This window comes from Schistocerca gregaria, chromosome 2 (assembly GCF_023897955.1).
Source record: "Schistocerca gregaria isolate iqSchGreg1 chromosome 2, iqSchGreg1.2, whole genome shotgun sequence".
Taxonomy (NCBI): Eukaryota; Metazoa; Arthropoda; class Insecta; order Orthoptera; family Acrididae; genus Schistocerca; species Schistocerca gregaria.
In genome coordinates this window covers 637030961-637054773 of record NC_064921.1, presented here as the reverse complement: position 1 = coordinate 637054773, position 23813 = coordinate 637030961, and the positions used below count along the sequence as shown (strand labels likewise).

Below are 23813 nucleotides of genomic sequence, written 5' to 3'. Positions count from 1 at the left end.
CCCGAGTTCGAGTCTCGGTCCGGAATACAGTTTTGAACTGCCAGGAAGTTTCAACATTCCATTAGAACTACTGACAGGCTTGGGAGAGCCAGTCCTGACAAAACTCTACCATCTGGTGAGCAAGACGTATGATACTGGCGAAATACCGTCAGACTTCAAGAATAATGTAATAATTCGAATCCCAAGGAAAGCAGGTGTTGACAGATGTAAAAATTACCGAACTATCAGTTTAATAAGTCACAGCTGCAAAATACTAACGCGAATTCCTTACAGACGAATGGAAAAACTGGTAGAAGTCGACGTCGGGGAAGATCAATTTGGATTCCGTAGAAATATTGGAACACATGAGGCAATACTGACCTTACGACTCACCTTAGATAAGGATTAAGGAAAGGCAAACCTACATTCCTAGCATTTGTAGATTTAGAGAAAGCTTTTGACAATGTTGACTGGAATACTCTCTTTCAAATTCTAAAGGTGGCAAGGGTCAAATACTGGGAGTGAAAGGATATTTACAGTTTGTACAGAAACTAGATGGCAGTTATAAGAGTCGAGGGCAAACCTACGTTCCTAGCATTTGTAGACTTAGAGAAAGCTTTTGACAATGTTGATTGGAATACTCTCTTTCAAATTCTAAAGGTGGCAGGGGTAAAATACTGGGAGCGAAAGGCTATTTACAATTTGTACAGAAACCAGATGGCAGTTATAAGAGTCGAGGGGCCTGAAAGCGAAACAGTGGTTGGGAAGGGAGTGAGACAGGGTTGTAGCCTCTCCCCAATATTATTCAATCTGTATATTGAGCAAGCAGTAAACGAAACAAAAGAAAAATTCGGAGAAGGTATTAAAATCCATGGAAAAGAAAAAAAAATCTTTGAGGTTCGCCGATGACATTGTAATTCTGTCAGAGACAGCAAAGGACTTGGAAGAGCAGTTGAATGGAATGGACAGTGTCTTGAACGGAGGATATAAGATGAACATCGACAAAAAGCAAAACGAGGATAATGGAATGTAGTCGAATTAAGTCGGGTGATACTGAGGGAATTAGATTAGGAAATGAGACACTTAAAGTAGTAAAGGAGGTTTGATATTTTGGGAACTGATGATGAGAGGATATAAAATGTAGACTGGCAATGGCTAGGAAAGCGTTTCTGAAGAAGAGGAATTTGTTAACATCGAATATAGATTTAAGTGTCAGGAAGTCGTTTCTGAAAGTATTCGTATGGAGTGTAGCCATGTATGGAAGTGAAACGTGGATGGTAAATAGTTTGGACAAGAAGGGAATAGAAGCTTTCGAAATGTGATGCTACAGAAGAATGCTGAAGATTAGATGGGTAGATCACATAACTAATGAGGAGGTATTGAATAGGATTGGGGAGGAGTTTGTGGCACCACTTGACTAGAAGAACGGATCGGCAGGTAGGACATGTTCTGAGGCATCAAGGGATCCACATTTTAGTACTGGAGGGCCGCGTGGAGGGTAAAAATTGTAGAGGGAGACCAAGAGATGAATATACTAAGCAGATTCAGAAGGATGTAGGTTGCAGTATGTACTGGGAGATGAAGCAGCTTTCACAGGATAGAGTAGCATGGAGAGCTGCATCAAACCAGTCTCAGGACTGAAGACCACAATAACAACACGCCGGTTAGGAGTAATATGGTTTTTGAATGTAGACTCATCGGGTTAGGTGCCCATTCAAAAACACTTCCCAGTTATGCAAACTGGCGCCATGAAATTCTTGAAGTAGTGAGACGTGGTACGGACGATACTTATGACAATGCAGTATTGTGACAATACGACCAACAGATAAACCGTAATCGCCGTGTATTTGCCGGGCGCTTATTTATAGGTTGTGGTGTACTGGCTCTAGTGCAGCCATTTCATTAGCTTCTCCTGTAAGTCGTTTGCTTCGATTCCTTTTGCCGGTCTATAAGCGGCCCTCAGACTTAAAGGTGTTCACAGCCTTGTAAAAGTACGAACGATAGCGAGCTTTCTCTGGAAAACACTCGGCATACTAGACAACAGCAGCCTCAACACTTCCCCTACATTCTTCGTTAATCAGGGTCATTTCAATTTTTTTCTTCTGTCGCCATCCACTTGCACATTTGTTTTCCAATTCATAGGTAAGTGTGCAGGCAATAAACAACGCGTAAGTACAGTGATGTTTATAGTCGCTGTATGTTCTCCTGCACGATACGTAAACACCGGTCGAATGGGGTTTCCAGTTAGATGTTATGAAATTTGTCCTGTCCTACTGTGGTGTCATGGAGGTGAGGTTGCACGTGTCATTGAATATTCAAGGACCATTGAGTAACATGTCGTAAATAGCGATAGTGTACCCATTTCTAATCCTCCGATTACAGCGCCATCTGTGGCGAAATGTAGAAAATGCTTCTGACAAAACGTATATAGATTGCGCCATAGAATCGTAATCTGCAATACGGGATTCCCACTGAAGATTTCGAAAATGACCTCCGCCACTCAACCACGGGATGGGGAGGCATCGTCTCTTCGAGACAAACAAATTGGAATTGTAACTTCTTTTGATCTGTCGTATAGTTCTCGAGATCTTTCAATGTCTTCAGTTAAAATTAACACTCTATATAGGACGGCTATACACAAAGTACATAACGTTTTGGAATTAAAAATAAATAAAGTATTGGATTTTTTTACGATATACAGATGAAAGCCACACTTGAAAACTTCTTTTCTACATAGTTGCCATTTAAATTAAGGCACTTAATCGTAGCGATGCACGAGCTTGGAAAATCCTTCGTCGTAAAATTCGGCCGCCTGCGCCTTCAACCACGTAATGACTGTCTTTTGGGACAGAAAAGGTGTGATTTTTCTGGATTTCCTGGAAAGAGGCACTACAATAAACTCTCAAAGGTATTGCCAAACTCTACACGACCTCAGAAGAGCAATACAAAAGAAGCGCAGGGGAAAGTTGGGCTCAAAGATCTTGCCGACTCATGACAACGCCCGGACCCACACGGCAAATGCCACTCGTGAAGTTCTCGAATCTTTTAAGTGGGAGTTGTTTCCTCATCCGCCGTACAGTCCCGACCTGGCACCGAGAGACTTCCACTTATTCCCAGCAATGAAGAAGTGGTTGGCTATGCAGCGTTTTGATGACGACGCACAGCTTCAAGAAGAGGTAACCACGTGGTTGAAGGCGCAGGCGGCCGAATTTTACGACGAAGGAATTTCCAAGCTCGTCCATCGCAACAATAAGTGCCTTAATCTAAATGGCAATTATGTAGAAAAGTAATATTTAAGTGTGGCTTTCATCTGTGTATAATAAAAAATCCAATACTTTATATATTTTTAATTCCAAAACGTAATGTACTTTGTGGATACCCCTCGTACATCACTCCCGAATTAGTTCTGGAATATTAACATTTTCGTTATAAACTTAAGATTTTACGATTCCTGTATTGACCTGTACAAGCTTTTAAGCAAATCTTAAAATTGTCCCATCTTAACTAATGAAATATCTTGTTTGCCCTGCATGAGTTTGTATTATGTTCTCTGTGCGCGTTGTGAACAGAAAGAATATACAGGCATCCTTAGTTCATAAACGTAACTATTGGTAATGTAGGTTCTGCAACGCTATGAATACCAGTGATGAGCAGTTCACGTAAATGTTTTGCGAACAAGTTTTTCGATATTCTTGTAGAGGAACACGATGGGTGTGTTTTGTCACCATTTGTTGTCCTCCATTACATGGACATTGTGAGATGAACCGCCACATACGCGATTCACGAACTCTGCTCTATACTGAGGATGTCGTACTCTCCGATCCATATTATCTGAGATACTGTCAAAGAACTTCGTAACATGACAGAGTAAGAACTACTGTGGTAATTTACTCAGTAACGGTTTTGTTTGCATACGTCACAATTACGTGTTTTGTATATCTTTCGTATGCTGTAAGATGAATGTCTGTTGTTTGGGAGACGAAGCTACTGAACAAATGTGAAAAATAACGAACATTGTAAATAATTACAGAAATTTGGTTTGAACTCAAGTTCAAAATCAAGTGGCTCTTAGCACTATGGGACTTAACTTCTGAGGTCATCAGTCCCCTAGAACTCAGATCTACTAAAACCTAACTAACCTAAGGATATCACACACATCCATGGCCGAGGCAGGATTCGAACCTGCGACCGTAGCGGTCGCGCTGTTCCAGACTGTGGCGCCTAGAACCGCTCGGCCACTCCGGACGGCCTTGAACTCAAGTGAAACGAATATATTTCAGCAGCACTACAATCAGAAGCAACTTCTCAAAATAAAATTTAATCAACGTCGTACCGAAACTGGAGGCAAAATTGTTGCTGATCGAGTTCGAGCTGCTAAAGCCACATGTCCTCGTTACAATGGATACCGAATCACCCTTTATTAGATCACGACTGTGGCTGCCAGAGGTCATATCACTTCCGACTACTTTCAGTAGCTTAATTACACAGACATCTTGTGTGACAGTTACATGTTCCACAGATCATCTGAACGATTCTTTTATCCAAATGATGTGGAACGAGTCATTTACAGAATATGTGCACATGATTAGTGATAACATTAACTAACAAGTTATTAATTTTAGCTCTACTTTTCTTGTTTCACAGGCTACCGGTTTCTAGTTAGAAATTGTCAATAGAACAGAACGAGTTGTCCAGGAGAAACGGCATTAAATTAGATCTAAAGCTTCTTTCACCGCCTGACAGACATTTTATGTTTTCGGCAAAGTATAAAAAAAATGTTGTTGCATACTGAACATCTTTCTGAGTCACTGACAGTTTTAACAATGGGTAATACAGGTAATTTTTCCCTCCAGTGTTGTAGATATGGACATCATTGTTCTCAAATTATGATTGATTATTTATGAGAATTTCATTAACGAATATATACATTCTACCGGCGCAGCTAAAATGCCTAGCTCTTTGAAGAGATACCTACATGAAGTTCGTGGGTGAAAATCACGTGTTATTTGCATCAGTACTATCTTTCTACTTGACGAGTTACCCCAGATAATTATTCCGTAAATCATTATTGAGCGTAAACGTGCAAAATTTGTAAAAGGCTGATACGGTTCTTTCCAAGATTAGCAAATATATGAAGAGCGAAAGCTGCTGAACTTTATAGTTTGAGAGGTTCGGTAACATGCTATTTACAGTTCAAGTTTTCATCAATACTCCGCTAACCACTTTTAACACCATCTGCACTTTGTGAGACAGTGTTGGCGATCAACGGAAAGCCATGAGTAGGCTCTGTATGTGTTTATTATCACGATCAGTGTGTTCTGCATGGTGTATGATGCCGTAGAGCGCTGTCGATGCTGCTCTGATGGTATAAGCTCGAGAAACACGTTGCTGCTGGTATGACTTTGTTTAGAGCTAAAGAGGAATCAGTTTTAACCTTTACACTTGATCTCAGTAAAGAAGATTGGGTCATCGAGGAACATCGCATGGATAGTTAAGGAAAACATGAAACTCACTGGAATTATTCCCTCGACAATCAAACACCTTGCTGCACAACTGGACGTCTTTGTTGGTGGTTCTTACACATTCTACCACCTGTTGGGACACTGGGTTCCTCGCAGCCTAACAGAAACCATAAAGAGCAACGAAGGACCATCTGTGGGGAAATGCTTGCGCACTACGAAGCTGATCGTGACTTTTTTTGTTGAACATTGTCACAGGCGATGAAACATAGGTTCATCAGTTCGAACCGGAAACGAAACAGCAATCTACAGAATGGCACCACACTACCTCCCCTCCGAAGAAGAAGTTCAAAGCCGCACCGTCAGCTGGAAAAGTCATGTTGACGGTCTTCTATGACTCTGAAGAGGTTATTCTGTTTGTCCTCCCTAACAGTGATACGATCAACCCTGAAGTGTATTGTGCTACCACCAGGAAACTGAAGAAACGACTTCGCATAAGAGGAGAGCATAGTTCCAGTGCTGACGTGCAGGACTGGCGACTTGAGGATCTAGACGAAAATGCCATTTTGTCAACGACAAGACGAAACTGTTTTATTGCTCTGTCTCTCTCTCTCTCTCTCTCTCTCTCTCTCTCTCTCTCTCTTCCCCCCCCCCCCCCCACCCCACTCTCTCTCTTTCTCTGTGCATGCGTCCGTGTGTACAACAGTAGTGTTATTTATGTAGGGCAATAGGCAGAAGGAAATAAAGCGGAAGAGCATGTTATCCTGTCGTTACCTCTTTCCCTTGATAGGTAATAGTAAGGTGACCATTCGTCCCGTTTTTTTCGGGACAGTCCCGATTTTTGTGTGTCTGTCCCGAATTTTTTCAAAGATAATTCGGGACACCTGTTTGTCCCGAAATTAACAATCGTGACCCAATTTGTCCCGAATTAGACTTTCATTTCACCTGTATCGGTATATTTTATTATTAGTTTTAGTTATGGTGGGAAATTGTTTGACAAGAGAGTACGAAAAAATGTCGAAACCGTTATCAAACTGTTTTCTACTGCGCAAACATGTGTTGGCCGCAGCTCGAACAGCTAATGGGCACTCAAGAGACCACGGCAACGGGGAAAAAGTCGCACTTGAACGCATTCGCGCAGTCGAAACGGTTCTAACCATAACTCGAACAGAAGAAGGAAGAAATCTGCATATTTTCTGATAGCCATGGAAGACGCAGAGGAGGTTTTATGGCGAACATGCAGACGAAATACAAAGTAACTCGAACAGACGAACAGTAATACACGCTCTCGTTGACATTGGCGTCGCCAACGCAGTGTATACTGGTCTCTAGAATGCTACCATTTGTCATCTGTTTGCGCCATATTATATCAGATTGAATTTTGTGTTAGGTCGTGTTATGGTATAAAAAAAGTTTCCAGAACTTGGACTGTTACAATCGGGTTACCTTGAATCAAATACCTGTATGGGATGACATTGAAAGATCTTCTTCTGTAGTTAGCGAAACCGTGCTATATGTTCATTCTGTAGAAAATGTAATGTATGAAGAGTATGTCAGTGTCAAACAGTTTGTAACCACTTAGAAAATCATTGAATGGACTGCTAACAACACTGTTCCAGATCAAAGATGGGTTGAGATGATTCCTCACTTCAGCCAGAATCATGTGTCATTCTCAAATGTACTCAAACTAGTGGAGTTCCCTTTCTGCCTTCCTGGTACTAATGCTGCTACTAAAAGCGTATTTTCCGACTTGAACAATATGTGGACAACTGACAAAACACAGCTGGCTGTAGGAACCATGAAATCAATGTTAGTAAGTAGAATAAATTATGATGAAACTTGTGTCGAGTTTTTTCATATGTTGTTGAAAAATATAGATTTGATAAAGAAAATTCACAGCACTGATAATACAGTTGCCCTGATCACACTCATTCATTTTAGAAGGTATTAATAAAATGTAAATGTGCTTTTATTTATTTATTGTTCCGTGGGACCAAATTAAGGAGAAGTCTCCACGGTCATGGAACGAGTCAGTACATGAAATTATAACACTATAGTAGAAACAGATAAAATGAAATAGAAGAAACGTATTCTGGCGACATTCGTAACTTTAAATAAAGAAAATCAACAATGTAACACCGGAATTTGCTTAATTTTTCAGCTCTTCCACGAGCTCCTCGACAGTATAGAAGCAGTGAGCCATAAGGAAACTCTTCAGTTTAGACTTAAAAGTGTTTGGGCTACTGCTAAGATTTTTGAGTTCTTGTGGTAGCTTATTGAAAATGGATGAAGCAGACTAGTGCACTCCTTTCTGCAGAAGAGTCAAGGAAGTGCATTCCACATGTAGATTTGATATCTGGCTAGTATTAACTGAGTGAAAGCTGCTAACTCTTGGGAATAGGCTAATATAGCTAACAACAAACAACATTAAAGAAAATATGTACTGTGAGGGCGATGTCAGAATTCCCAGACTATTGAATAGGGGACGACAAGAGGTTCTCGAACTTACACCACACATAGCTCAAACAGCCCGTTTTTGAGCCAAAAATACCCTTTTTGAGCCAGAAGAATTACCCCAAAAAATAATACCATATGACGTAAGCGTATGAAAATATGCGAAGTAGAGTACTTTTCGTGTTGAACTGTCACTTATTTCAGATACTGTTCTAATGGTAAATAAAGCAGCATTTAGTTTCTGAACAAGATCCTGAACACGGGCTTTCCACAACAGCTTACTTTCTATCCGAACACCTAGGAACTTGAACTGTTCCATCTCGCTTATAATATGCCCATTCTGTCTGATCAAAATATGAGTTCTTGTTGAATTGTGAGTTAGAAACTGTAAAAACTGAGTCTTACTGTGATTTAGCATCAAATTATTTTCCACAAGTCACAAACTTATTTCATAAACTACAACATTTGATAATGTTTCAGTTTTACACCCAAGATCCTTCACTACCAAGCTGGTGTGATCAGCAAACAGAAATATTTTTGAATCACCTGTAATACTAGAAGGCATATCATTTATATAAATAAGAAACAGCAGTGGCCCCAGCACCGACCCTTGGGAAACGCGCCACTAACAGTGCCCCATTGGGATTGTACATCACTTCCACTCTCAATATTACCTTCTGCTTTCTGTTCTTAAAGTAAGAGGCGAACCAATTGTAAGCTACTCCCCTTACTCCATAATGTTCCAACTTCTGCAGTAATATTTTGTGGTCAACACAGTCAAAAGCCTTCATTAAATCAAAGAAAACACCTAGCGTTCGCAACCTTTTATTTAATCCGTCCAAAACCTCACAAAGAAAAGAGAATACAGCATTTTCAGTTGATAAACTATTTCTAAAACCAAACTGTACATTTGACAGTTAATTATGTGAATTTAAATGCATCAGTAACCTTCTTTGTAACAAATTTAATTGATATTTTGTATTTATTACATTTAATTGAAACCTGCTTCTCATATAATAAATAAATAAATATAGCCTATTTTGTAAAATTTTTAATGTGTCCCGGATTTGGGCCTAAGAAATATGTTAATGTCCCTAATTTGAGTCTAGAAAATATGGTCACCTTAGGTAATAAGCAATTACATAAATCCAACAGTGTGAATTCCTGCCACTGCAGATTTGCCCTTAAGCCATTGCATTAGGTCTTTCAAAATCACTAGCGTGAAAGGTGTGTGTAAAGGCATGGGACGCCGACAATCATCGGCGTCGTAGCCTAAGGTGAGACGTGCAGCTGTGAGCGCGGCAGCTGCTAGTTCTAAGAACGGCCGGTAGATGTAGTACCTTACATCACCCGCCGATGGCGTCATCTGTGATGAAATCTTTACTTATCCTACGGCCACTCGATATATATCTGGAGTGAGAGCAGCAACGGCAGTAGGTTTGTGTGCCTGCGGTAGCGATAACGCTTAAGAGTGGGCAATTAACCGGCGTTGGCCATGTGGGTGGGAGGCAAGACGCTCGGCCGATGTGCGTGGTGCTGCATGTCGGGCGTGCGGCAGGCCAGCGCCAAGGCTGGCGCGCACGTGACACTGCGCATACCGCAGGGCTCTCTGCGCGGCAAGACGCAGCTGACGCCAGCTGGCAAAGTGTTCCGCAGCTTCCTGCGTATACCCTACGCGAAGCCGCCAGTCGGGAAGCTCAGGTTCCAGGTCAGTTCCCGCTCAACACCACACTGCGATAAACTATGGTTGGCTTATCAGCTTATAACGGACCGTACGGACTTCCCCTCACCAATTTAACTCACACTGACAGGATGTGCACGGCGCGACTACAACTTGAGCATATGTAAACAGTAAGATGCCACTCTCAACCGTTTCCCAGAACATCGGTTTGGAACGCGTATTTATATATTTTGTATGGTCGCTAGTACTCGAAAAATCCGCAGCCGACCGTGTTAAGTGGTTAGCTTCAGTTCACTGCCTGCATTTCTTTTTTCTTCTTGTTGTCAAATAGTTATAATGCCTGCGCAAACTGTCATTACTGAGTGATTCATTTATTATTTTCATAATCTGAGAGAAAAAAGAAAAAGAATTCGTAATGAAATAGGAAAAGAATGGCTATATAACAGTCAGTACAGTAGTTTTATTTATATTGTTTTATCTACATATCTACTCCGCAATCCACCATACGGTGCGTGGCGGATAGTACCTCGCACCACAAATAGCATCTTCTCTCCCTGTTCCACTCACAAACAGAAAGGGGGAAAAATGACTGCCTATTTGCCTCTGTAAGACCGCTAATCACTCCTATCTTATGTTTGTGGTCTTTCCGCGAAGTTGGCGGAAGTAAAATTGTACTGCAGTCAGCCTCAAATGCTGGTTCTCTAAAATTTCCTCAGTAGCGGTTCACGAAAAGAACGCCTCCTTTCCTCTAGATACGCCCACCCGAGTTCCTGGAGCATTTCCGTAACACTCGCGTGATGATCAAACCTACTAGTAACAAATCTAGCAGCCCGCCTCTGAATTGCCTCTATGTCCTCCCTCAATCCGACCTGATAGGGATCCCAAACGCTCGAGCAGTACTCAAGAATAGGTCGTATTAGTGTTTTATAAGCGGTCTCCTTTACAGATGAACCATACCTTCCCAAAATTCTACCCATGAACAGAAGACGACTATCCGCCTTCCCTACAACTGCCATTACATGCTTGTCCCACTTCATATTGGTCTGCAGTGTTACGCCCAAATATTTAATCGACGTGACTGTGTCAAGTGCTACACTACTAATGGAGTATTCAAACATTACAGGATTCTTTTTCCTATTCATCTGCATTAATTTACATTTACCTATATTTAGAGTTAGCTGCCATTACATCTACATGTGTTACAAGTATAATGTGTGACTTATGGAGCACTGCACGAATCAGGAATAAGGCCGTGTCTACCCTTAACGAAGGCTAGGCGGCCGCCTAGGACGGCAAAGGAGGGACAAAATTTATTTCGAATCAAACAGTGAAAAATTGAGCAACTTGTAGAATAAATGGAAAAGAGGAAACTTACAGTCCCGAACTGTTTCCAAAATCATACGGAACAGTCACTTCATAAATTTTTAGTTACATTGATGAAGTGAATGCTCTAAAAGATGAGATTTTTTGCCCATTCTAAAAGTATGTCTACAAAAATAGAAACCAAATAACACCACGTTTATCCAGATGACCTTCGTTTGATGCATCGGCGTGTCTCCGATAAGGATAGCATAATATCTAAATTCAAAGAAAAATTAATTCGCACCAGAAAATATTTCCACATTTCGTAGTTCTTTTTCTTGCAATAAAATAAAATAAGTAATTGGTGCCAAATTTGGTTGCTCTGGTACATTCAGTTGAGTTCTAGTTTAAAATATTCTGCACATTCATCCTATTTCAGTTATTTTCGTAAATTTCAAAAATTGAGGACAAAAAATAAGAAGCCTAGGACATTTGTTGTCCTCCAACAGGTTGAAAGGAATTAAAGACAAAGCACGAAAACTGAGGATTGTCCCCAGAAAATGAGGACGTGTGGTCACCTTAGTTTAATGAACAAAAATGTAATAGGAGACATGCACTAATAATCCATTGGTGGTGGCGGAAATTGTTTTCTTCCGGGTAGACCATGGCAATAAAAAAAGAGGAGGCGTTAATTTTCAATCGTCGCTTACGGCGTCAAAACACCTTTCAGCCGCTCTGATCAGGGTGGTATTGATCATAGACAGATGGGAAACAGTAATTATTGCGACTTGTAGTTAACGCCGAATCTTTGCATGCGCATGGGGTTTTCAATTTGTCTATTGCAAAACAAAACTGGGTTTCATTCGTAAGCGGTCCTCGGTCATCACACAGTTTCGCGCCTTAACACGCTTATTTTTTGTTAAATACGTGGGAATGAAATAAAGTATTGGAAGCGAGGTTTAATCCATAGACCTCGCGCACACTAAACTAAGCGCTTACTCGGGCTGCGGAATCCTTCGTTGTTACTGACCCTACGAAGTAAGCAAATACGGGCAAAATGTTCAAACTCTATTTTCTCGAAAACGGTTGAGAGTTGCACCTTGCTATTTAGATATGTTAAAGTACTAGTTGTGTCCTAAACAGCCTGTCAATATGAATTAAGCCGATGAGGGAAGTTCGTAGGTCCCCTTGTTGGCTTGGCATCCCTGCAAGTGAATGTTATTCTTTACTGTGCCCTCACACGTCTAAATCAACTCTGGCGGCCTTCTTTATTAGTTTTTCTGTACATATTATGCCTGTGCAGATATCAGGAGATCTATCGAAGTAGGAGCACACTACCACACCAGAAGTCACAATCCACAATAGGAGATGACCGTTTCGTCTAGTGAGGATGGGGTTACAGGCAAATGATGATAGGGACAGAGAAAGAAGACGATGATTTAGCGTCCCGTCGACGACGAGGCCGAAACAGGCGGGGCATTTGCCTCAGTCAGTTTAGCGAGACCACAGGAGAATCTAAACAGTATGAGGGGATGGTGATTTATACCTCGGTTAACCCAAATACAAGTCAGTGCCTTAACTACCTGACATATATTCATATTGAAACATTGTCGATGTAGATAGTGTTTGCATGTATAGACAGCTGGACGTATAGTGACTGCATAAAAAATTACGCTAAGTCTTATTACAAATGTGCCTTATAGACGTTTGATTTGGCATCACAATCTGATGACTGATCTCGCTTCCGAGCGACTGCAAATACGTGAGAATGACAATTTGGACAAATGTGCTTCGATACTGGATGAATGAGAGTCTTTGCCTTACTCGCTTAGATTATCGATAGCTGTCTCCGTTCTTTTGCTGACGACGCCATGTGATTGTACCATACATCTCTAAATGTGTTTATGCCTGCCACATATAACACGGAAAGTTCAACATTTTATATTTCTTCTGCTAACACTGCCAGCAGCGACGGCCAAGGCGAGGTTTAATTCATTTGCGTCACGGTGTACGAGGTATATGAAACATTCTGAGTAGATACATTACTGAGATCGAACTGCGCATCAGTCCATGGTCAATCGCGCCCGGCGTGTTGCTTAAGTTACACATCTAACAGATGCCCGCATTTCATGAGAAGATCAGAGTAACACAAAGCAATGATGATGCAGATCTGATGAAAACTGATTGGAAGACTGTTCCCTTACGCGACCAGGAATTTGTCTGTAGACAGGCTAAAAAGTAATAGTCTTACCAATGACTCTTAAGCCAAAATGTGTCAATACAACGTAAAATATTTTACTTACTACTACATATTATGCAAAGACTGTGGCGGATATACTATCAATGCCGGCACGGTAACTTAGCGTGTTCTGTCAGAGGGATAGCTGCCCTCTGTAATAAAACAAAAGAGGTAATGGATCAACGACGAACTGCAACGGCTGTCTTGCGACGTCCGCCCCGAGCAGATACAACGAACGAAATTGAACAAAATGAGATTTTTTTAAAAAAATCAAGGAACTCTCGCATATACTGGGGCTATCCACGGCGCTGCTTATCTTCAATAAGTTTCACAATGTAAAACCCACTTCACGGAGATCCCACATAAAAAGGCTTGAATTAAACCCCCAAGAAAGATGGCTATTTCCTTTTTTAGTTTATTGGCAGTCGGGATGTGCCCATACATAAATCTCAATAGTGTAATGTCAGTTTCGCCCATATGAACGTAAGCCCCCGAGTGTAGAAAATCTCCGATATGGACGCGAAATCACCATTTATTAATCAATAAGCCCATAAATTATCAGAATCTGACTTCGCTCAGCAAGAGAAAAGTTCCTGATGACACTGATATTTTCAGAATTAAAGAACTCCTAGGAGTGGGCATAAATTCCAAGGAGTAAATCACGTAGGTCGTACTCAAAACTTTTCTTCAACATTACCTAGGTAAGAGCAAGATGTATGAGACAGGCGAACTACCATCAGACTTCAAGAAGAATATAGAAAAATATAATAATTCCAATCCCAAAGAAAGCAGGTGTTGACAGATGTGAAAATTACCGAACTATCAGTTTAATAATTCACAGCTGCAAAATACTAACCCGTATTCTTTACAGACAAATGGAAAAACTGTTAGAAGCCGACGTCGGGGAAGATCAGTTTTGATTCCGTAGAAATATTGGAACACGTAAGGCAATACTGACCTGACGACTTATCTTACAAGAAAGATTAAGGAAAGGCAATCCTAAGTTTCTAGCATTTGTAGACTTAGAGAAAGCTTTTGACAATGATGACTGTAATACTTTCTTCCAAATTCTGAAGGTGGCAGGGGTAAAATACTGGGAGCGAAAGGCTATTTACAATTTGTACAGAAACCACATGGCAGTTATAAGATTCGAGGGGCATGAAAGGGAAGCAGTGTTTGGGAAGGGAGTGAGACAGGGTTGTAGCCTCTCCCCAATATTATTCAATCTGTATATTGAGCAAGCAGTAAAGGAAACAAAAGAAAAATTCGGAGTAGGTGTTAAAATCCATAGAGAAGAATTAAAAACTTTGAGGTTCACCGATGACATCGTAATTTTGTCAGAGACAGCAAAGGACTTGGAAGAGCAGTTGAATGGAACGGACGGTGTCTTGAAAGGAGGATAAAAGATGAACATCAACAAAAGCAAAACGAGGATAATGGAATGTAGTCGAATTAAGTCGGGTGATGCTGAGGGAATTAGATTAGGAATGAGACACTTAAAGTAGTAAAAGAGTTTTGCTATTTGGGGAGCAAAATAACTGATGATCGTCGAAGTAGAGAAGATATAAAATGTAGACTGGCAATGGCAAGGAAAGCGTTTCTGAAGAAGAAATTTTATAACATCGAGTATAGATTTAAGTGTCAGGAAGACGTTTCTGAAAGTATGTGTATGGAGTGTAGGCATGTATGGAAGTGAAACATGGACGATAAATAGTTTGGACAGGAAGAGAATAGAAGCTTTCGAAATATGTTGCTACAGAAGAATGCAGAAGACTAGATGGGTAGATCACATCACTAATGCGAAGGTATTGATAGAATTGGGAAGAAGAGGAGTTTGTGGCACAACTTGACGAGAAGAAGGGATCGGTTGGTAGGACATGTTCTGAGGCATCAAGGGATCACAAATTTAGCATTGGAGGGCAGCGTTCAGGGTAAAAATCGTAGAGGGAGACCAAGAGATGAATACACTAAGCAGATTCAGAAGGATGTAGGTTGCAGTAAGTACTGGGAGATGAAGAAACTTGCACAGGATAGGGTAGGATGGAGAGCTGCATCAAACCAGTCTCAGGACTGAAGACGACAATAACAACATGCCAAAATTCTCAGAAAATATTTCCGTAAAGCCTCCGAACTTTTGTCGTTGGAGTTCAGTCTCACCCTTAAGTAAAATACGGAAACTTAATGTAGTGACGAATTTCTTTTAGGAAACGTTGCTACGATTATGTTTCCCAAGCAGTGTTTCTTTCGGTGATTGAAAGAGGAAAGTGGCAACACGTAACTGTCCGGATTTTATTCATTATTGTTGACAGAGGTACAGCCGATTCCTTGCATGAGAAGTGCTGATATTATCAAAGTAAACAGAGATTGTTGTTCCGGGAGAATAAGATAAGGGACCGGTATGAGGTAGGAGTAGCTTCTTCGTGGATTTTAATACCTACTCCGAATTTTTCTTTTGTTTCCTTCACTGCGTGCTCAATATACAGATTGAATAACATCGGGGAGAGGCTACCACCTGTCTCACTCCCTTCCCAACCACTGCTTCCCTTTCATGCCCTTCGACTCTTATAACTGCCATCTGGTTTCTGTACAAATTGTAAATAGCCTTTCGCTCCATGTATTTTACCCCTGTCACATTCAAAATTTGGAAGAGAGTATTCCAGTCAACATCGTCAAAAGCTTTCTCTAAGTCTACAAATGCTAGAAACGTAGGTTTGCCTTTTCTTAATCTAGCTTCTAAGATAAGTCGTAGGGTCAGTATTGGCTCGCGTGTTCCAATTTATTTCTACGAAATCCAAACTGATCTTCCTCGAGGTCGGCTTCTACCAGTTTTTCCATTCTTCTGTAAAGAATTTGCGTTAGTATTTTGCAGCCGTGACTTATTAATCAAATAGTTCGCTAATTTTCACATCTGTCAACACCTGCTTTCTTTGGGATGGGAATTATTATATTCTTCTTGAAGTCTGATGGTAGTTCGCCTGTCTCATACATCTTGCTCACCAGATGGTATAGTTTTGTCAGGACTGGCTCTCCCAAGGCTGTCAGTAGTTCTAATGGAATGTTGTCTACTCCTGGGGTCTTGTTTTGACTTAGGTCTTTCAGTGCTCTGTCAAACTCTTCAAGGAGTATCATACCTCCCATTTCATCTTCATCTATATCCTCTTCCATTTCCATAATATTGTCCTCAAGTACATCACCCTTGTATAGATCCTGTATATTCTCCTTCCACCTTTCTGCTTTCCCTTGTTTGCTTAGAACTGGGTTACCATCTGAGCTCTTGATATTCATACAAGTGGTTCGCTTTTCTCCAAAGGTCTGTTTCATATTCCTGTAGGCAGTATCTATCTTACCCCTAGTGAGATAAGCCTCTACATCCATACATTTGTCCTCTAGCCATCCCTGTTCAACCATTTTGCACTTCCTGTCGATCTCATTTTTGAGACGTTGTATTCCTTTTTGCCTGCTTCATTTATTGCGTTTTTATATTTTCTCCTTTCCTCAATTAAATTCAATATTTCTTCTGTTACCCAAGGATTTCTACTAGCCCTTACCTACATGATCCTCTGCTGCCTTCACTACTTCATCCCTCAAAGCTACCCATTCTTCTTCTACTGAATTCTTTCCCCCATTCCTGTCAATTTTTCCCTTACGCTCTCCCTGAAACTCTGTACAACCTCTAGTTTAGTCAGTTTATCCAGGTCCCATCTCCTTAAATTCCCACCTTTTTGCAGTTTCTTCAGTTTTAATCTACAGTCCATAACCAATAGATTCTGGTCAGAGTCCACATTTGCCCCTGAAAATGTTTTACAATTTAAAACGTGGTTCCTAAATCTCTGTCTTACCATTATATAATCTATCTGATACATTCTAGTATCTCCAGGATTCTTCCATGTATACAACCTACTTTCATGATTCTTGAACCGAGTCTTAGCTATGATTAAATTATGCTCTGTGCAAAATTCTACCAGACGGCTTCCTCTTTCATTTCCTACCCCCCAATCCATATTCACCTACTACATTACCTTCTCTTCCTTTTCCTACTATTGAATTTTCCTCTCCCTATCAGTATATTTCTTTTATCTCATCATACTTTTTTTCAATTTCTTCGTCATCTGCAGAGCTAGTTGGCATATAAACTTGTACTACTGTAGTAGGCCTGGGCTTCATTTCTATCTTGGCCACTAATAAGGCGTTCACTATGCTGTTTGTAGTAGCTTACCCGCACTCCTATTTTCTTATTCTTTATTAAACCTACTCCTGCATTACCCCTATTTGATTTTGTATTTATAACCCTGTATTCACCTGACCAAAAGTCTTGTTCCTCCTGCCACCGAACTTCACTAATTCCCACTATATCTAACTTTAGCCTATCCATTTCCCTTTTTAAATTTCCTAAGCTACCTGCCCGATTAAGTTATCTGACATTCCACGCTCCTATCCGTAGAACGCCAGTTTTCTTTCTCCTGATAACGACGTCCTCCTGAGTAGTCCCCTCCCGGAGATCCGAATGGGGGACTATTTTACCTCCGGAATATTTTACCCAAGAAGACGCCATCATCATTTACCCATACAGTAAAGCTGCATGCCCTCGGGAAAAATTACGGCTGTACCTTCCCCTTGCTTTCAGCCATTCGCAGTACCAGCACGGTAAGGTCGTTTTGGTTGGTGTTACAAGGCCAGATCAGTCAATCATCCAGACTGTTGCCCCTGCAACTACTGAAAATGCTGCTGCCCCTCTTCAGGAACCACACGTTTGTCTGGCCTCTCAACAGATGCCCTTCCGTTGTGGTTGGACCTACGGTACGGCACGGAAGCCTCCTCACCAACGGCAAGGTCTATGGTTCATGGGGGGGCGGGGGGATTTTGGCATAAAAGGCCTGATATCGACGTTTGCTCGTTACAGGGTAATAGCATTTTGTATGATTTTTTACGGCTTTTTATCTTCGTATCTGTACTGCAATTAAAATATCTGCACAAAAGTGCAAAAGTAGACGGATCCGCTATGTGTCTTGTTTGGAAAGAAACTTGTTCCATTAAGTCATTGTACTTGCTGTTGACAACATTAACGCCCACTTCTCAGTTCGCCCTCAACTTGCGTTTTCAAAATGGCTCTGAGGTCATCAGTCGCCTAGCACTTAGAACTACTTAAACCTAACTAACCTAAGGACATCACACACATCCATGCCCGAGGCAGGACTCGAACATGCGACGTAGCGGTCGCTCGGCTCCAGACTGTAGCGCCTAGAACCAGTCGGTCACAGCGGCCGTCAAATACTTGATGTTGCATCAGAACTATCGAAAAATTTGTAGTTAGAAGAATAATTGAATGTTAATTCTAATTAACGACTTAAATACTTAATGATAAGATTAACTGCCATCTATGTCATTTCGTATCATAAACTGTTTATTCTTAACGTAAAAATTATTTATATATATGAAGATGGTATCTGTTCTTTCGAACATGTCCGAAAGCCATCGGTGACCATGCAGCTCTTTAGGATAAAATTACAATGAAAGGAATACCGCCACGGAGACAGTTGAAATGTGTGCCCCGACCGAGACTCAAACCCGGAATCTCCCGCTTACATGGCAGACGCCCTATCCATGTGAGCCACCGAGGACACAGAGGATGGTGCGACTGCAGGGACTTCCCTCTGGCACGCCTCCCGTGAGACCCACATCCCCAGCTTGTTGTCCCGCACTGTATTCGTAGTGCTGCTGCCCATCATACTCATTACTCGCGGCTTTTAGCAGATTCCCGTAAGAGTTCGGGCACTGTTTGTGCATCCGCACCGATACCGGGTTTGAGTCTCGGTCGGGGCGCACATTTTCAACTGTCCTCGTTGACTTTTATCAACGCCTGTATGCAGCTAGGGGTATTCCTTTCATTGTAATATGGTAAAAATTATTGTTGCGGATTACTTTTGAAGCACATATTACAAATATGTATTCAGTACATTCGATTTCAATCCTTATATTTTCGCTTAAACTTTAACAGAATAGCAATGAACTGTGGCATATTCATAATTCAACAAGGTACGCAAACTGGCAGGAACATAAAGTTTGGTGTTTGAAGCTAAAACAAAATGTAGAGAACTCAGTTTCCTACAGGGTGCACCGCAGAAACTTCCTTATTTGAAACGCGCAGCACAAAGCGGCTGTTACTCATTGTCGCGTGGGTTATAGTGCAATCAAAAGTCTGAGACTTTAACTTTAAAAAATTGTTTAGTAGCGATCATGCAATGGGCAAGATAGGAGCGCGCGTTCGCCGTTGCGGCCTACTTTCCGAATGAATGTTCGGTCATCAGAACTCAGCGTGCATTCAGGAAACAGTTCAACATCGTACCTGCAGGTCGTGTTCCTGCTGGGAAATCAACTGCTATGTGGATAGATACCTTTTCTGGATACTGGAAGTGTGCAGAAAAAGAAACCAGGACCTTCAGGAAACACCAGAACGCCTGAAAACGTCGAGCGTGTAAGGATGTCGATTTTGAATTCCCCCAAGCAATCTGCACGCAAACATGCAGCTGCTCTTGCAATTTCGTAACGCGCAGAGGGAAGAATTCTTCAAGAAGAGTTGAAATTTCATCCGCCTAAGCTGTCAGTAGTGCACACACTTCATCCACATGATTTTAAAAAAATGGCTCCGAGCACTATGGGACTCAACTGCTGTGGTCATTAGTCCCCTAGAACTTAGAACTACTTAAACCTAACTAACCTAAGGACATCACACACATCCATGCCCGAGGCAGGATTCGAACCTGCGACCGTAGCAGCCGCACGGTTCCGGACTGCGCGCCTAGAACCGCGAGACCACCGCGGCCGGCCAAATGATTTTGTTTCACGAAAAAATACTTGTGAAACCTTGATCGATGAGCTGCCTCATGACGCCTTAGAGTTCTTCAGCGACGAGGCTCACTTTCATTTGTATGGTTGCGTGTATAAACAAAATATGCGGTATTGGAGGGGCACGAACTCCCGAGAACTTCATGAGCAGTCCCTGCATACAAAACGTGTGATTGTTTGGTGTCCACTGTCTAAAGTTAGCATTATTGGCCCATGGTTTTTCGAAGATAACGGTAAGGTAGTGACAGTCAATTCTGAGTGTTATGTTCAGATTATTGGACAGTTTTGTTCTTCCAGAACTTGAAGAAATGGATGTACATGATGTCTGTTTCCAACAAGATGGCGCCGCAGCTCACACGGCACGAACATTTCCCCGATCATCTCATCTCCTTGGAGGGCGATCTCCAGTGGCCAGCACGCTCGCTTGATTTAGCACCTTGCGACTTTTACTCATGGGGCTGTCTGAAGTCCTTGCTGTACAACAGTCGTCCGCAGACCCTGGCTGAGCTGCAGAACAATGTTCGTGTTGCTACGGCCAACATCGACAGAGACATATTGGAAAAAGTGGAACGAAACTTCCGATTTCTACTCTCCAAATGCACTGCGTAGAAAGGAGGCCACCTTCAAGATATCATTTTCAAAAGGTAGTGGAACAAAACTTCATATGTTACTCTTCGTAAAGAAAAAATAATTAAATTTATGTATCTAATACACTCCTGGAAATGGAAAAAAGAACACATTGACACCGGTGTGTCAGACCCACCATACTTGCTCCGGACACTGCGAGAGGGCTGTACAAGCAATGATGACACGCACGGCACAGCGGACACACCAGGAACCGCGGTGTTGGCCGTCGAATGGCGCTAGCTGCGCAGCATTTGGGCACCGCCGCCGTCAGTTTCAGCCAGTTTGCCGTGGCATACGGAGCTCCATCGCAATCTTTAACACTGGTAGCATGCCGCGACAGCATGGACATGAACCGTATGTGCAGTTGACGGACTTTGAGCGAGGGCTTATAGTGGGCATGCCGAGGGCGTATAGTGGGCATGCAGGAGGCCGGGTGGACGTACCGCCGAATTGCTCAACACGTGGGGCGTGAGGTCTCCACAGTACATCGATGTTGTCGCCAGTGGTCGGCGGAAGGTGCACGTGCCCGTCGACCTGGGATCGGACCGCAGCGACGCACGGATGCATCCCAAGACCGTAGGATCCTACGCAGTGCCGTAGGGGACTGCACCTCTACTTCCCAGCAAATTAGGGACACTGTTGCTCCTGGGGTATCGGCGGGGACCATTCGCAACCGTCTCCATGAAGCTGGGCTACGGTCCCGCACACCGTTAGGCCATCTTCCGCTCACGCCCCAACATCGTGCAGCCCGCCTCCAGTGGTGTCGCGACAGGCGTGAATGGAGGGACGAATGGAGACGTGTCGTCTTCAGCGATGAGAGTCGCTTCTGCCTTGGTGCCAATGATGGTCGTATGCGTGTTTGGCGCCGTGCAGGTGAGCGCCAGAATCAGGACTGCATACGACCGAGGCACACAGGGCCAACACCCGGCATCATGGTGTGGGGAGCGATCTCCTACACTGGCCGTACACCTCTGGTCATCGTCGAGGGGACACTGAATAGTGCACGGTACATGCAAACCGTCATCGAACCCATCGTTCTACCATTCCTAGACCGGCAAGGGAACTTGCTGTTCCAACAGGACAATGCACGTCCGCATGTATCCCGTGCCACCCAACGTGCTCTAGAAGGTGTAAGTCAACTACCCTGGCCAGCAAGATCTCCGGATCTGTCCCCCATTGAGCATGTTTGGGACTGGATGAAGCGTCGTCTCACGCGGTCTGCACGTCCAGCACAAACACTGGTCCAACTGAGGCGCCAGGTGGAAATGGCATGGCAAGCCGTTCCACAGGACTACATCCGGCATCTCTACGATCGTCTCCATGGGAGAATAGCAGCCTGCATTGCTGCGAAAGTTGGATATACACTGTACTAGTGCCGACATTGTGCATGCTCTGTTGCCTGTGTCTATGTGCCTGTGGTTCTGTCAGTGTGATCATGTGATGTATCTGACCCCAGGAATGTGTCAATAAAGTTTCCCCTTCCTGGGACAATGAATTTACGGTGTTCTTATTTCAATTTCCAGGAGTGTACTTTCTGACTTGATTTTTTTTTTTTTAAATAAGGCAGTACCTGCGCCGCACCCTGTACTTCAGGCATTGATTTCTCAATTATGTTGTGTCCTGGCCTGCCACATTCCTGTCCCCATACACATTCTTCAGTCTTTTGTGGATGTGACTGGGGCTTCACTTCATGCAGGAAGTAATTCAGTTGCAGTCCATTCTCTTAGGCTGCGTTTACAGTGACATCGACAACGATGGTCGTTTGTCGCCGTAGTCGGAGGTCGCCCGATAACATCAGCCGACAGCGTGGTCACAAGTGCGTTTGAGTGCGATGTCGCAGTCTGTCATTAGTAAGGCTCATTTGAAAGTGTGTGTTATCTGCTAACAGCTCACCATTTGCATAAGGAGGGCGACAGAAAATGAGTCTCCAGGAGCTGCAGAGATCAACCTTCTATGGGATGTATATATTACACTTCCCAAAATGGACATCGTGGACACTTAAGAAATTATTAGCTTACACCATGAATACCGAATAAAATCACTAAGGTTTGCACCATCAAGATTTAAGGCGAACTCCTTGGGAGTTACAAAATATGCATACATTTAGCAGGTATCTAATCTTAAAGAACGGTTATAGAATCATATTGGTGTAACGAGGTGATGAAAACTGTTCGAATGCGACGGCATCACCCGACCGCTAAAGAGTCTGTCGTGGAGCTTATGGTATAAGGCAAAGCTGCAGATAGTGCGATGTTTTTATAGGCACGAAAAAAAAACCCAGAGACTGAATTTGTCCAGTGGTTCCAGGTGGTATGAACTGCAACGTCACACACTTTTCAGGAAGGATAGCTTGCTCTGAAGGAGTACGATTTTGATACGCAGACCAGAAATCAAACAAAACCAAGTTATTTTGACTCATACCATAGCCGTAATGCTCTTGCGACCATTTTCCCACTCTTGCTTGCTGGACGTAAATATTTCCTACTGCCCTTTCAGAATCACACAAGGAGAACGAATTGTAGCGGAAAGAGCACTTGCAACTTCTCGCAGCACCATAAATAACTTTCGACCCATTTTACCACCCAGATTAATAGCCGGAATAGTGCGTTAGCGCATTGAAGTTAGGTGATCTTGATACAACTCTCTTGGTACCTCTGATTTCCAGGGTTCCTTTGATATGCATTGCCTCCCCAAATTCCGCTTGGTCGGAGTTGAAAACGGAATTCCTTACTGAACGATGGGATAAGCTCGCTTCTCTCATCTAGGGCCGATTCTGCAGTTTCCTCTTCATCGTCATGTTGACGCTTTGTCTGACATTTCGTTATCTTGCGTCTTCGAAATCTGTAGTACTACTTAAGTTATGCATTGTAATCCACGTAACGCGTAGTGTTATGTGCACAACGCACTAAGTCACTGTCATGCACCTGTAGATTATATCGAGCGTTACTGAAATGCACAAACAACAGTTTTTGTAACAAGTGTGCCTTATCTTCCCTTGAATATCCGCAGTTTTTCTTATGCACTACACGGTCATATTGCTGCGGCCTTATTTGAAATCTGTTAGAATGGTTCAAATGGCTCTGAGCGCTATGTCACTTAAAAGCTGAGGTCATCAGTCCTCTACAACTTAGAACTTCTTAAACCTAAGTAACCTAAGGACATCACACACATCCATGCCCGAGGCAGGACTCGAACCTGCGACCGTAGCGGTTGCGCGGTTCCAGACTGA

At 42.5% G+C, this 23813-nt stretch overlaps 1 protein-coding gene across 2 annotated transcripts in view; it reads left to right on the top strand.

Annotated features, from left to right (window-relative positions):
- The first annotated feature begins 9303 nt into the window (after positions 1-9303).
- LOC126334668 (juvenile hormone esterase-like) overlaps positions 9304-23813 on the top strand; it is a 113742-nt gene continuing 99232 nt past the window's right edge. For both annotated transcript variants that reach the window (XM_049997134.1, XM_049997133.1), the window contains exon 1: positions 9304-9600. In XM_049997134.1, the coding sequence (XP_049853091.1) occupies positions 9388-9600 (213 nt within the window). In that variant the 5' untranslated portion in view covers positions 9304-9387. The remainder of the gene's footprint in view (positions 9601-23813) is intronic.